The sequence below is a fragment of the Hyperolius riggenbachi genome, chromosome 3 (assembly GCF_040937935.1).
Source record: "Hyperolius riggenbachi isolate aHypRig1 chromosome 3, aHypRig1.pri, whole genome shotgun sequence".
Taxonomy (NCBI): Eukaryota; Metazoa; Chordata; class Amphibia; order Anura; family Hyperoliidae; genus Hyperolius; species Hyperolius riggenbachi.
In genome coordinates this window covers 350,947,792-350,963,800 of record NC_090648.1, presented here as the reverse complement: position 1 = coordinate 350,963,800, position 16,009 = coordinate 350,947,792, and the positions used below count along the sequence as shown (strand labels likewise).

Below are 16,009 nucleotides of genomic sequence, written 5' to 3'. Positions count from 1 at the left end.
TTTGAAAATCGGTAGCTATTAAGATAACATGGCCCTAAGCAGGCTTCAGGCCCCTTTCACACTGGTGCATTGTGTTACCCTGTTTTGCTGCAGGGTAACGCTACGCCAATGAAAGTCTATGGGGCATTTCATACCTGCGTGATGTGTTGCGCCAGAAGGTTCCAATTTCGTGCGCGGGCAACACAGGAGCAGCAGTGCTGCAAAAATGGGCGTGGCCATGAGACAAGTGGGCGTGGCCATGGGTGGGGCCAAATGTACATGAACTTAGCAGCGGTGTAAGCTACAGATAACGGGCCTGCCCATCGAAATATAGGATGGAGCCCCCTGTCCTTTATTTAGATAATTTACAATCAGTACAGGCATAGATCAAAGATGTATACACACATACAATTTTGATTGGTCAATCACTGACCCCCAATTTTACCACCCCCGTGCAGTAAGTGGGCCAACAGACAATGAATTTTATGAACAGAGCTAAAATTGGCTAATCAAAATTGTATGTGTGTACCAGGCTTTACAGCTAATACTGTACTGAAAGTAGCAGGGATCAGCATACAATATAGCTAGTTTACAATCAGTAAAGGCACAGAGTAACACCTTACACTGTACACACTGGAGGTAAATCAGCACACAGTGCAGGCACTAGAGAACAGCGTATACTGTGCATACTGTAGGCAGCAGAATTCAGCACACTGCAGCTAGCGTGCCAAAAATATGAGGATCACTTTGTGTGGCGTGCTTATCGCGCTGCACCGAAAAATGGGTGGGCCATGGACCAGAATATAGGTGTGGTAACGGGTGGAGACAAATTTACATGAACCTAGCAATGGTGGGACATTAGATTATGACAGTGGTGGCGAACCTTTTGGAGGCCGAGTGCCCAAACTGCAACCCAAAAGTCACTTATCTATCGCAAAGTGGCAACAGCAATTTAAACTAAATACTGTACAAACGTTTTAACTCATACATGAACATTATGGAAAATCCAAGTTGAAAATAAACTGTGAAGATAAACAATTTCATCCCTCCTACTCCTGAAAAAATGTATTCAATTTTTTAGAACCTCCCAGTTTTATTTTCGGTTTTAAAAAGCTAAAAAAGTAGGTTTAAGGCTATTGTCTCATATGATAAGGATTCAGCTTTTCCCATAGTCTCGCAGTTAGCAATCATGTGACCCCCAACAAGACAAATTCAGCAATCATGAGGCCCCCAACAAATCATGAGGCCTCCAACAAGACAAATTCAGCAATCATGAGGCCTCCAACAAATCATGAGGCCCCCAACAAGACAAATTCAGCAGTCATGAGGCACATAAATAGACAGCATTTCACACAAATTGGCAGAATGCCCCCTTAATATGGTAGCCCCCCAAGTTAGGTAGTGAGTGACAGGGACCCCCAGGTTAGCTAGTGAGTGACAGGCGCCTCCAGTTAGGTAGTGAGTGACAGGGACCCCGATAGTGAATGACAGGGAGCCCCTTTAGGTAGTGAGTGAGTGCCAGGGAGCCCCTTTAGGTAGTGAGTGAGTGCCAGGGAGCCCCTTTAGGTAGTGAGTGAGTGCCAGGGAGCCCCTTTAGGCAGTGAGCGAGTGCCAGGGAGCCCCTTTAGGCAGTGAGTGAGTGCCAGGGAGCCCCTTTAGGCAGTGAGTGAGTGCCAGGGAGCCCCTTTAGGCAGTGAGTGAGTGCCAGGGAGCCCCTTTAGGCAGTGAGTGAGTGCCAGGGAGGCCCTTTAGGTAGTGAGTGAGTGACAGGGAGGCCCTTTAGGTAGTGAGTGAGTGACAGTGAGCCCCATTAGGAAGTGAGTGAGTGCCAGGGAGTCCCTTTAGGCAGTGAGTGAGTGCCAGGGAACCCCATTAGGCAGTGAGTACAGTGAGCCCCATTAGGCAGTGAGTGACAGGGAGGCCCCTTAAGGCAGTGAGTGAGTGACAGGGAGGCCCCTTTAGGAAGTGCGTGAGTGACAGGGAGGCCCCTTTAGGAAGTGAGTGAGTGACAGGTAGCCCCTTTAGGAAGCGAGTGAGTGACAGGGAGGCCCCCCCCCCCCCCCTAGCCGCCGCCGCTCCCCCCTCACCTGGCAGTGTATTCAGACCTCAGGATCAGCGGCGACCCGACCAGTACTAGTGGCCCCGGATGCACCCGCTCGATATGCGGAAGTGATGTCACTTCCGCATATCAGTGCGGGCGCTGGGTCCTAGCGCCCGCACGATTGGTCGCCGGCTCGCCGCCTGATCCTGAGGTTTGAGTGACGCGGTGGCGGCTGGAGGGAGCCGCTGACAGAGGGGGTGGCGGCGCGAAGAGATCCGTGGCACCCCAGGACAGATTGGGGGCACGTGGCCCCCAAAATAAAAATGTCACATTGTGCTTTAGAAAAGTATAAGCGGCCATCACTGCAGCTCCTTTATGTTATAAACTATTGACTGAGAATCATATTTTTAATGCATGCATCTTACATTACTGATTTTAAAACTATTGTGAAAGTATCCAAAATGATCACTTAAAATGTTTTAAATAATCTGCTAGTCTACTTAAAAGTCTTAAATTATCCATTCAATAGAACAAATTACATTTCATCAAAAGCCATCATTAAAAAGAGGAGCTGTCAGCCATACTATCTCAGAAAAAAATCCCCACATATAGGGGTAGATAAATATTTGCTCTACTTACATAACATATGTATTGCACTGTCCAAGTTTTGATTTTAGTGATAAAAGAAAATCCTTAGCATTTCCCATTTTAACGTGGCTATTTTGAAGCCAATCCTGATGTAATTTCCTCCCTTTCTCTCCTCTGCCTGATTGTGTATACATTGCCCGCCCTTCACTATAGAAAGTGCATTGTCTCAGCATGAGAAATATTGGCCAATCAGAAAGGAATAGAGGTGTGGGAGGGGAAAACAGGAGGGAAAGAGGCTTCAGCCAATCGGGCAGCATTAGTTAAGTATGAAGGGATAGTAGAGAAGCAAAAAAGGACAACCCAGCATGCCCTGCATCTTCTTTTGTGTACCAAATAAGAGTCAGGTAAACTTGGGAATGATCATTTATCAACAAGAAAAGTAATAGGTAGCGATTTTACATTTTGGATTGCCTGGTTAGCATCCTTATTACTTGTTTACCAAATGAAAACAAAGAATTGACTTGATTTTATGCCAGACAGTTACACTTTAATAACTGACTGTTCCTAAAGTGACCCAGTATTGAAAGGGTACAGAGGCTGACATTTCTACTACCTGCATATTCTAATAATGCATCCTGCCTGGCTTTACAGCCGATCTTTCTGGTAGAGATGATCAATGAACTGCAACTATTTACCAGTTCATGCAGGATTATGTAAATTTGTATGCAAATATATGCAGCTTGACCAATCAAGTCCCACCCAGGTTTACATTTACTGGTCCATTTTCGAGCTGCATAAATTTACATACAAATTTAAATAATTCTGCATGAAATATTTGCATCTCATTGATCATCCCTACTCTCTGGTTTCAGCAGTGTAGCAATCACACCTGAAACAAGCATATTGTTGGTATAGTCACACTAGTCTGAGTCCTTAGAAAATTCTCTGGATCAGTGGCTTAAAGGGCCACTATTGCAAACATGAACACACAAATAGAAAGTACATTTTTCACAGAGTAAAGTGTGCTATAAATTACTTTTCTTCTATGTTGCTGTTACTTGTAGCGAGTAGTAGAAATCTGAAAGGTTTTGGACTAGTCCATCTACTCATGCAGGATTCTCAGGGTTTTCTTTATTTTCAGAGGTACAGACTAACCAGCAAGCTCATGGTGAACCAGAACTCTGAGTGTGTAAGGGGCTACAATGGTCCAAAAAGCCCCCTTACTAAAATGCTATGGAAAACAAAAAGTATTTGCAACAATTCAGGTTGGAGTGAGCTTGAGTTGCCTCTCAGTGCATCACTGCTGAAATATGCAAATCAACCATTGTTGCCCTTAGAAGCTAAACACATCTCCAGATCCCCTGGAATGCAATGATGTGTCAGCTTGTTAATTGTGCAGAGCAAAAATAATCCAACATGCATACAGACTGTTTCAGACTGATTGATCCTCATCAGTGCATGGCATGGATTAATGTGGCTCTATGGAGTAGGACTTGAAACACCCAGAGGTACATATTAACCAGCAAGCTCAAAAACACCAACTGCCAGAATAGTGGGCAAATAGCTAGGGGGCGGCCAGCATCTTTGTAGAGATCCTTTTCCAGGGAGTGATTTTATAAATAAATTAAATACTGAGTATTCCCATGAAGAGGTGGGCTAGTCAAAAACCTGTCAGTTCAGTCAGAACAACTGTAAGTGACAGCAAAATAGGAGAAAAGTAATGTATAGCTGATTTTACTATGGAAAAAACATACGGTACTTATTTGTATGTGTTTTAATGGATTTGAAATTTTACATTTTTTTGCAATAGTGGTTCTTTAAAATATGGGTTGTGGAGATCAAAAGAACAGCCAGGAAATTGTCATTAATTAAAAGGAAATAAATATGGCAACCTCCACATCTCTCGCACTACATGGTCAGGTTTACACAGATATAATCACTCTATTGTATTATAAGCAGCATACAAAAATTGTAACTGTAATGTGTGTGGCTGGGCAGTGCTGCTCAACAGGATACCGGATATCCGAATAGACTCGGATATCCGAACTTTTTAGGCCTATCCGATCGGATCCGGATTCCGGATAGCTGGATGGGAATCCGGATAGCTCTATGCGGATAGTTGGTCTCATAACCCGGATACCCGCGGATACCGGTCGGATATCCGAATCCGGGTGCTGTAACCATGGACATTATGTCCATGACGTCATTCAGCCAATCAGAGCGCTCCCAGCCTAAGCCCAAGCACCCAATCACAGAGGAGAACCTTGGCCAGTCCCTCCTGTATATAAGGAGGGGGCCATGTTAAGAATCTCGTCCTTGCTTTGTGACTGCCACTGTGATAGGTTGTCCAGTGTGTTTGGCTGAAGCAAGTACATTATCCAAGTGATAACCCAGCGTTTTAACACTAAAACACCTTCTGGTTTTACTGTTGTACTGTGTTGTAGTTAGCTTAGCTAGTCTGTGTAATTTGTTAGTGTCAGTCAGTCTTGTCAGTCAGTCTTTCAGCTGCAGCAGCTGCGCTGCCTGTGCCTGCTACTAGGTCCTGTGTCTTTGTGTGTGCTGTGTCTGTGTGCACACACTCCAGGCTCCTTGCTGCTGGCTGGGCTGCTATTACTACTGCTACTGTGGTTTTGTATTGTGTAGTTGCAGACAGTGCTAGTACTACAGATTATTGCTGCTGTGCTGCTGCTGACTGAGTGAGCAGTGTCAGTGTGTTTAGTTGTTGTACTCCTGTCTGTCAATCTGCTGATCATTTCCAAGCCCGCCGCCAATAATAAAAGTGCACCAAGTACCCCACACACATCATCTGTGACGTCGACTCATCAGTGACAGTGAGTCTTGTACAGTACTATGTCTGGCACTGGCAGTGTGAGACGGGGGAGGGGAAAGGCCGGAAGGAGAGTGAGCAACATTACGGCCTCTGGCAGCAGTTCTGCCGCATCAGGCATTCCGCCGCTACCCACTGGCAGTCACGCTGCAGAGACGCAGCACCGTGTTGCGTCCATTTTCAAGCAGGGTCAGCGGCGCAGATTGGAGGAGAAGGACGCCGCGTCTGTGATGCAGCAGATGGCGCATGACGAGGAGCAAGCCAGTGACAGTGAGGCCACCACCACCACCAGCCCTAGCCCTAGAGAAAATATTCTCTGCAAAATTGGCTTTTCAGAAGAGTCTGAGATGCTGACAGTAATTGTTGGGGGGGAGCCCGTCCATGATGTGTCAGCAGAAGAGGAATTTGATGCGGGCTCATCATCCCAGCAGTTTGATGAAGGGGAGTTTGATGATGAGGTGAAGGACCCGGACTACCAGCGACCGGAGGGGCATGTCAGCTCTGACTCTGAGGAGGAGGAGTCAGTGGGTCTGGCACGCAGGTTGAGCATTTCAGGGATTGGCAGGAGCAGCAGTGGGCATGGAATACGTGACCCGCAGGCTGCTGCTCCATCTGTCAGTGGCACGACTACCACCAGCCGCACCACTCAACCCCAGGCCCTAACCACCACCGGCAGAAAATCCACAGCAGCATCCCGTTCTGAGCCACGTAAGGGAAAACACCAATCCCCAATATGGCAGTTTTTCCATCTGCCCTCACTGGATAGCAAGTATGTTACGTGCAAATTATGCCATGTGAAGCTGAGCAGAGGGTCTCACCCCTCCACTTATGGCACCTCCAGCTTCATAAATCATCTGGGCAATAAGCACAAACCTGAGCATCAGGAATTCAAGAGGCTGAAGGAAGCTGGCGCTGGCCCTTGCAGAGGTCAGAGCACTATAACAACCTTTGCCACTCCTGCTGACACTGAGGCCTCTTCAGGCAGCCAGTCCTCCTCAGTGGTCTCCTCTGTTCCCTCCTCAGCTTCCCGTGCAAGCCTAAAACGCCCCCACCACCAGACCCTGCTGAGTGACTCTTTTGTGGTCAGGGCTCAGCCTCCCGGCAGCCGTCGCATACGCCAGCTGAACGGCTTGCTGACACAGGCCATGTCCTCCCAGCTCCTCCCGTACTCGTTTGTGCAGGAGGGGAGCCGGATGCGTGCGCTCCTGCAGTGCGCAGCGCCGGATTGGCCAATCCCCAGCCGGCACTACTTTGCACGCAAGGCCATCCCAGCACTGCACCGCTTTGTAAAGGCCAACGTGGAGCGTGGGCTGGATCATGCGCTTGGTGCGCGCGTCCATGTGACAATGGACTCATGGAGCAGCCGCTTCGGGACAGGCCGCTATTTGTCCTTCACCGCGCACTGGGTCAGTTTGGTGGAAGGGGGTGAAGAGGAGACAGCAGCATCATCACCCCGGTGGGTGGTGCCACCCCGCAGCAGGGTCAGGGGAAGTGCAGCAGCTTCCAGCTCTGATCCGGTTCCATCCGCCGCCAAACAACCCCGCCTCAGCAGCAGCGTGAAGGCCCACCACTGCCAAGCGCTGCTGCAGATGGTCACGGTGGGCAAGAACAAGCTGACGGCAGACCACGTCTTGGCCAAGCTCCGAGAGCAAGAGAGCAGTTGGCTGACCCCCAGAGGCCTCAGAGTCGGAGAGGTGGTGGCCGACAATGGGGCAAACTTGGTTGCCGCCATCCAGCGGGGAAACCTCACCCACATCCCCTGTCTGGCCCACGTCCTGAACCTAGTGGTGCAGAAATTCCTGCACACCTACCAGGGGATGAACACTCTTTTGGGAGCGGCAAGGAAAACGGTGGGTCATTTTCGCCGCTCGGGTGGTGCCACAGCGACCCTTACAGCCGTGCAGCTGGAGCTGAACCTCCCACAGCACCGCCTCATTATAGACGTTCCAACACGCTGGAATTCCACCCTGGCGATGTTGGAACGTCTGGTTGAACAGAGGCGGGCTGTCAACCTGTACCTGGCCAGAGCCACCATGGATGCCAACTTGTTGGGGACCGGCACCACCCACCTCCCAGACATCATCCGCCCTGCTGAGTGGGGAAAAATGCAGCTGGTGTGCTTTGTGCTGGCACCCTTCCTGGAGGCCACCAACATGGTCAGCCGGGACCATGCGTCGCTGTGTGAGTGGGTGACCATTGTGTGCATGCTGGACAAGGCCCTCGATGCTCTGCTGGAAGTGGGAGAGGAAGCCTTGATCCAGCAGGAGCAGCAGCAGCACACTTCACAGTCCACCTCTGTGCAGCAGGAGGAGGATTCGGAGGAGTTGGAGGAGGACTTGGAGGAGTTGGAGGTCCCTGACCTTGAAGAGGAGGGGGCACAGCGGAGTGCAGCTGCAGTAGTGCGGGGGTGGAGAGAGCAAGATGAGGCTCCGGAATCAGAGGAGGACGACAGCACTGTCAGCGGTGCAGAATATCATAGGTCAGCAGAGATGGCAGCCCTCTTCCCTATGGCAGCGCACATGCTGCAGTGCCTGCGCAAAGACCCAAGGGTGAAGGAGATGAGTGCTCGGGAGGACATCTTGATCACCCTGATGCTGGACCCACGGCTGAAGGGGAAGCTGGCTCAGTTCCTGCCTGTAGGAGGAGACCCTGTGCGCCGAATCAGGGACTTGCAGCGGATTCTGGTTCGGCGCTTGGAGGAAGCCTTCCCCCGGACTCCCACCCCCCCTGCTGTCTCAGTCCAGCCAGCACAGCAGCAGGTGCCTGCATCCAGCATCAGCAGGCGCCCAACAAACCTGCTGTCTCTGACAAAGGCGCTCTATGCCACACCAGTACCGCTGCCTACAGAGGAGGTGCCTGCAGCAGCATCCGGCTCTCAAAGCCAGAACCAGCACCTGACCCGGATGGTGGCCGATTATATGGGGTCCTATAGCGGGCTTGACACCGACACCCCTGTGGACCCCTTGGAGTACTGGGTGAAGCACCTGGATATCTGGGGCGAGCTGGCGCAATACGCCCTGGAAGTGCTGTCCTGCCCGCCTTCCAGCGTTATGTCGGAAAGGTGCTTCAGTGCGGCCGGTGGCGTGGTCACTGAGAAGCGCTCTTGTCTGTCAGGCCAGTCTGTGGACAGACTGACTTTTTTAAAGATGAACGAGGCTTGGGCAGTTGGTGAGTTCCTGGCCCCTGTTGTTGGCAAGAGGGGGAAATGAAGTGGCTGAGTGGTAATCACTATGCCTGGCCTGCTTAACCACCCTTTACCACCACAACCTCCTGACTCCATCTTCATGAAGCCAGGTTCTTATTTTTTGAACTGTGCCGTGGTACCTGCCATGGTCAGCTGTGTAATTTTTTTGGAGGTGTCTGTGCTGTGCGAGTTGTGGGGCCCCAACTGCGGCAGTACGACCGACCGCTTCCTGGAACCTCTCCTAATTTTTTACTGTGCCGTGGTACCTACAACAGTGCCATGGTCAACTATGTAAACACAATAGCTGTGTAATTTTTTTTGGAGGTGTCTGCTGTCCGAGTTGTGGGGAGGCCCCAACTGCGTCAGTACGACCGCTTCCTGGAACCTCTCCTAATTTTTTACTGTGCCGTGGTACCTACAACAGTGCCATGGTCAACTATGTAAACACAATAGCTGTGTAATTTTTTTTGGAGGTGTCTGCTGTCCGAGTTGTGGGGAGGCCCCAACTGCGTCAGTACGACCGCTTCCTGGAACCTCTCCTAATTTTTTACTGTGCCGTGGTACCTACAACAGTGCCATGGTCAACTATGTAAACACAATAGCTGTGTAATTTTTTTTGGAGGTGTCTGCTGTCCGAGTTGTGGGGAGGCCCCAACTGCGTCAGTACGACCGCTTCCTGGAACCTCTCCTAATTTTTTACTGTGCCGTGGTACCTACAACAGTGCCATGGTCAACTATGTAAACACAATAGCTGTGTAATTTTTTTTGGAGGTGTCTGCTGTCCGAGTTGTGGGGAGGCCCCAACTGCGTCAGTACGACCGCTTCCTGGAACCTCTCCTAATTTTTTACTGTGCCGTGGTACCTACAACAGTGCCATGGTCAACTATGTAAACACAATAGCTGTGTAATTTTTTTTGGAGGTGTCTGCTGTCCGAGTTGTGGGGAGGCCCCAACTGCGTCAGTACGACCGCTTCCTGGAACCTCTCCTAATTTTTTACTGTGCCGTGGTACCTACAACAGTGCCATGGTCAACTATGTAAACACAATAGCTGTGTAATTTTTTTTGGAGGTGTCTGCTGTCCGAGTTGTGGGGAGGCCCCAACTGCGTCAGTACGACCGCTTCCTGGAACCTCTCCTAATTTTTTACTGTGCCGTGGTACCTACAACAGTGCCATGGTCAACTATGTAAACACAATAGCTGTGTAATTTTTTTTGGAGGTGTCTGCTGTCCGAGTTGTGGGGAGGCCCCAACTGCGTCAGTACGACCGCTTCCTGGAACCTCTCCTAATTTTTTACTGTGCCGTGGTACCTACAACAGTGCCATGGTCAACTATGTAAACACAATAGCTGTGTAATTTTTTTTGGAGGTGTCTGCTGTCCGAGTTGTGGGGAGGCCCCAACTGCGTCAGTACGACCGCTTCCTGGAACCTCTCCTAATTTTTTACTGTGCCGTGGTACCTACAACAGTGCCGTGGTCAACTATGTAAACACAATAGCTGTGTAATTTTTTTTGGAGGTGTCTGCTGTCCGAGTTGTGGGGAGGCCCCAACTGCGTCAGTACGACTGCTTCCTGATATACCACTCTGATGTTGATTGACAGCCATTTTTTTTTTGGGGGGGGGGATTTTAAGTCCACTCCCCACATCATCAGTGTTTCCCTTTTCACAATTATGATGCTACATGCCTCATATACCCTAAAAAACCTTTTTAAAGCAATTTAAAGGCCACTTCCGGGATTAAACACGGATATCCGAATCCGATCGGATACTAGGGTCGGATATCCGAATCGGATTCGGATCGGAAAATTTTGAATTCGGATATCCGATCCGGATCGGATAGCGGGGTATCCGGATCCGAATCGGATCCGGATTTTGAAAAGGGGTATCCGAGCAGTACTGTGGCTGGGATTAGGCTCTCTATACACAATAAATGAAACACGTCCAAAGAACCCAAAACTGCAGCCTTTGCCAAGAATCCAGCATGTGTACGACAGCCTGCGATTCACCTGGTGGATTGCTTCAGCCGAGCACTGTTCTCCTCAATTACCCCCTACCCCCCAGATGTGTGAAGTCATTACGGTACTTATCCGTTATCCGGGCGCATCCGGCAGGTGGCGCTAATTACTATTCCCCCTCCAGGCCGCCATGGATAGTAGGGAAAGATGTAACTCTGGTGGAGTTTTGTCGCCACCTGCCGGATGCGCCCGGCTAACAGATAAGTACCGTCACTCCTATGCTGCTCCCCTCATAGGAACAGAACACTTCGCCAGTACAGCCTTAGCCCCACAATGCCGCTTGAGGGATCAGGTGCAGATTCCCCACCAGGCAAAACACCCCGTATGTGTACACAAGGATTAAGACTCTTATATGGTTGTGTAACTGCTATGCAACTTTGTAGCCCTCCAGCTTTGAGCATCTATAAGCACTAAAAGATGAGACAATATAGGTGACCTATATGCTTGAGATGCATGCAGAAGAGCTTAGATCAGGGGTCTCAAACTCGCGGCCCATTTGCGGCCCTCGATACAATATTTTGTGGCCCTCGCCGGCAAAAGCTTCCTTATAGTTCGCTTCAGTGCTCCCAAGTAATCCTCCGCATCCCGCCGCTAAACGAGGACTGCAGAGCCCCCAAATCGCCTGGGGGGCAATCCGCCGGCATTTCCTGGAAGGGGCAGAGCTTTCAGCTTCAACTCTGCCCCTCCTGACGTCAATCGCCACCTCTGCCTGCCCCTCTCTGTGAAGGAAGAGTGAGAGGGGCGGGCAGAGGCGGCGGTGCGCCGCGATTGTGAAATTCCTTATGCGGCCCCGCCTCATCCTGACTTTGCCTCCTGCGGCCCCCCAGGTAAATTGAGTTTGAGACCCCTAGCTTAGATGATGACTATACTAGTTTCCTTCCTAAAGTGTTGAGCAGCTCTAGCCCCTTATCATATAGAACAGGACAAACCATGAAAATTTCAGTTCAACTTTACCTTTGCGATATCTGATCCTTTTCATAGGCGGCTTCTTCAGAGGTACAGCTATGGAAGGCTGAAACAACAGCACAAAAATGCTACCAACCACCAAAAAGACATACAACAGGTTTAAGAGTGTAATATAATGTACTGTCACGCAAATAAAAAGTCCCAGAACTGGAAAGCAAGGTGGAAGGTCAAATGTCAAGAAGAACTACATATAGCCAAAACATAAAAGGAGAGGGGGGGGGGGGGGAATAAAGGAAAAAGCATTGCTATAAAAGCGTTATCTTTGTATCTTCCATATGTCATGTACAAGTTAAAGGCAGGGAGGGAAGGGAGTTGAATCTGGGGAATGAGTACTGCATAGATAATTTCCTATTTGCTGCATTATTCAATTAAAACGTTACAATGGAATCTTGAGAGATTATGGTTGCATTGCACTAAAAGAAAAAAAAACTGGCCCATTTACCACCATTCAGGTGCATGCCGGACATATCCAACTTTAAAGGATTCTCTGCTTCTCTCAGCAACCAATCAGTGTCCCCTGACCTAAACTGCACTAGTAACAAAGAGAATGAGACAATTCATAAATAAGGTGATTGACTTTCCAGTTACAACTCAACTAAAAGGTACTGCTAGGTGGATAGAGAGAAACATGCTTAACCAGAAATAGGAATAGGATGCTTTTCGCACTGGGGAATGGTCAATGAGATGCAAATAATTCTGATGCACGCTTATTCAAATTCTGTATGCAAATTTCTGCAGCTTGAAGATGGTCCCACGGAATGCCACCTTGGCTTCAAATTTCAAGATGCTAAAATATGCACAAAACATTTGCATAATCCTGCATCAATTTAGATCGATTTGCATCTCATTAACCACCCTAGGTTAGGACCAGACAATAGCTGCTAAACCGACAAAAGAGCATATGCTGGGATACAAAAGCAGAAAATAACTGATCTGTACTTGCCTCTCACTCTACACAGCTTAAAGTACACTTGAAGTGAGAGGGATATGGTCAAGGATGCCATATTTATTTCCCTTTAAACAATGCCAGTTGCTTGTCAGTCCTGCTGATCTTTTTGAATGCATAAGTGTCTGAATAACACCTGAAAACGCATGCAGCTAATCTAGTCAGATTTCAGTCAGAAACGGCTGTTTGCCATGCTTATTCAGGGTCTATGGCTTTGGGTACCAGTAAGAGAGGCTCAGCAGGACAGTCAGGCAATCTGCATTGTTTAAAAGGAAATTAATGTCAGCCCCCATATCTCCCTCAGTTTTTCAAACTGCAAGATAAAAAAAAAAAAAAAACACACACACTATATGCTCACAGATAAGAAAAGATTAGATCTACACAGACAGCAAGTATCATAAATGGCTGTACCCAAGGTTTATCAAATTAAACTACACAGTTCATGAAAATTACCTTAGTGATAGGAAAATTTTCCGGCTCGTCTTCCTCCTCTTTAATGCCCAGTTGTACATCCAAGTCATCAAAATCATACACTTTTGGAATAAGTTTACTTTTTCGTCTGTTTCTAGAGATTGCTTTAGAAAAATAAAGAGCGGTCACAATACTAGTAATGTAAAAGCTTTGCAGCAGTGAGCAGCGCCATTATAATATTGCTAAGGTAAAGTTCTCCCCCCCCCTTTTTTTTTTTTGGCTTTAAAGGGCTGGTTCAGCTGCATTGCTCTATTCATACAGGTTCATTGTGGTTTCGTGCCCTGTGATGACAAATTTTCTGGTCAGTGGGTGCATGTCAGTCAGCTAACTCTATCAGATGCTTTAATAAAATTTGCATCCTGTCCCCTCCCCCAACATTAACTCTACCTGCAGCCAAACCTACACTCTCCAACCACAACACCTAGCCCCCTTCCTTTCCTCCCCCCCACCCCCTCCCCCAACATCAACCTTCCTAGACAATGCTAACCCTTTCCTGTAATTCTAAGTGCAAGCCAACTTTACTTAGGGCTTGTTTCTACTAGGGGCAACTTGCTGCACTTCCCCGCAAATTTGTATGCGGAAATCAATACTGTGCCATTCAATTCGCATGCGGGAAAAAACAAAAACCACATTGCATACACCAAAAAAAAAAAAAAAAAAAAAAAAAAAAAGGATTTGGATGAGTTCTCGCATCACAACAATCTCCTGCAAGACTCTCAAAAGACGCCTGCCGGCACAATGGAAATGCTCTGCCAGTCCATCAAACTCCTACTGTAATTTGTGATATAGCCAAAAGGCTACATCACCTCCCATTTCTCTAAGCTCTTAGGTATTCTTGCGTGTAGAAAGTACATTGTAGCCGCAGCTCTAATTTGAATGCAAATGATAGACTGCTCTTCTGTGGTGCTCATAGGTTTTCTACCACTTCCCAAACCTCAATGCAATGTCAAGAGGATCTTTCAAGGCTGTAAATCAAACTGTTCCTAGATCGTAGGATATGCAAATGTGTAAAAAAATTAAGAACACACCAGAAGAGGATTAATAAAATTCTGCACTTTTCTTCACCTGGTTTTGTGCTGGCCTCTGCTTCTTCATAGAAATTAGGAGGTTCAATTTTTATGGATATTTGAGGTTCAATTTTTATGGCGATTTCACCGGCAGTTGCTCCTGGAAACTTCTTGCTTGTGGTCAAGCCATGCTCTGCATTAGTTGAGAGAGAAGGTGTAGTGCTCTTAGCAGTGTCACTGAGGGTTTTATCAGTAGTGGGATCTACGTGGACTTTCTCTTTGGCGAGTGCAACCTGTGTAAACAGAACGGTTGAGAAATCAGCTATTCAGCATGTAAATCTATAAGAAAGATCATATCAACCAGACATGGGCAGACTAAATATCCGGCCCATTTAGTTTTTTCATCTGGCCTGCGCCGAGTGCCCCCCTCACATGGCAAGATGTAAAGCGAAGCTTGTTGGTATCTCACCTGCTAGCATCACCAGGATCCCTCTCAAACCCTGTCACAGCGTTTCATCTCTATGACTTCCTCTAGTGACATTGCTAGAGGAGGTCAGTGATTAGATGCTGCGACAGGGTTGAAGAGGGATCCCAGTGGTGCCCTCAGGTGAGTAACAGATACAAGCCCACTCCATTCTGCATATGGAATGAGAGGCTACCTAATACTGGGGGTACATCTGCCATTCTATGCTGGGATGGGGGGGGGGGGGGGCAGCTACAAAATACGGGAGGCACATCTAGCTATCTATGCTGAGTTGGGGGGCTACATACTACTAGGGACACATTTGGCAGTCTACACTGGGTCGTCTGGCTATCTAATACTAGGGCAACATCTGGCCATCTTTTCTGGAGAGGGGGCTCCCTAATAATACTGGGAGCACTCCATCCATCTGCTCTTGGTCCAGCCCCTCTGTCAAATTTAAGAACCCATTGTGGCCCATGAGTCAAAAAGTTTGACCACCCCAGATAGAGTAAGAAAATGCCCAGTTTTACAGAACATGACGACATTTTTACACCAAGTCAAATATTTTGAAAACATTTTGTAGTGGTGCTTTGAAGTGGAAGTTTTACTTTCAAAGTGAAACTGAACATGAATGGTTTACAATGCATGTTCTTACTAGGGACACTAGAACATGGTTTGTGCAAAGGATTTGAATTTTTGTTTGTAAATTACATTTCTACATACATTTCTGCTCTAGGTACAACCTAGAATCTTAAAGAAAGTGACAGACTGATGTGCAGGTTTAGCCTTGCTGCCTTTGCCCACTTTGTACATCACCTTCCTTTCCCATACACACAAAACCACACTTCCTGCCTCTACACCAAAGCACGGGTTTGGCAGAAGTGGCCAAAACTCTGCTGACCCCATGTAATCTCCCAACATGATTACTCAACCATGCTATTGGGGGAATGAAAAAAATGGAGCTCACTGTGCTTCGGGAATACAGGTTCAGATTTTGTGGATTCAGGGCTCTTTAATATTTTTAATCTGCATTTGCACATGCATTCCGCCCCCCCCCCCCCCCCCCCCCCCGAGGGTCTACACACTTAGATGCACTTGCATTGTCCAACGGCTATTTGCTACATTAAAATGCATGTGTCTACGCAATACTTAAAGTGTACCAGAGATGACAGATACTTACCTTTTTATACATACCTGGGGCTTCCTTCAGCCCCATGGGCATGGATTGCTCACACGTCGCTGTCCTCCGCTGCCTGCAGCTCCAGTACCGGTCCCGTAACTCCAGTTGCGGCCAGTCTGACCCAAGTGAAGTGTGCTATTTATGTAGCTCTCCAGCAGCCGCTGGAGAGATACGTAAGGGGTTCTATCCCTCTTGAGCACATTGGCCGCGAATGGAGGTAGTTACGGAACCCAGTACCAGAGCTGCATGCAGCGGAGGACAGCGGTGTGGGAGCGATCCATGCCCATGGGGCTGGAGGAAGCCCCAGGTATGTATAAAAAGGTAAGCATCTGTCATCTCTGGT

At 48.1% G+C, this 16,009-nt stretch overlaps 1 protein-coding gene across 2 annotated transcripts in view; it reads right to left on the bottom strand.

Moving 5' to 3' along the window:
* NSD1 (nuclear receptor binding SET domain protein 1) overlaps positions 1-16,009 on the bottom strand; it is a 111,928-nt gene that overhangs the window by 41,823 nt on the left and 54,096 nt on the right. For both annotated transcript variants that reach the window (XM_068277065.1, XM_068277066.1), the window contains exons 7-9: positions 14,082-14,316; positions 12,999-13,120; positions 11,588-11,645 (exon numbers count right to left, since the gene is read on the bottom strand). In XM_068277065.1, the coding sequence (XP_068133166.1) occupies positions 11,588-11,645; positions 12,999-13,120; positions 14,082-14,316 (415 nt within the window). The remainder of the gene's footprint in view (positions 1-11,587; positions 11,646-12,998; positions 13,121-14,081; positions 14,317-16,009) is intronic.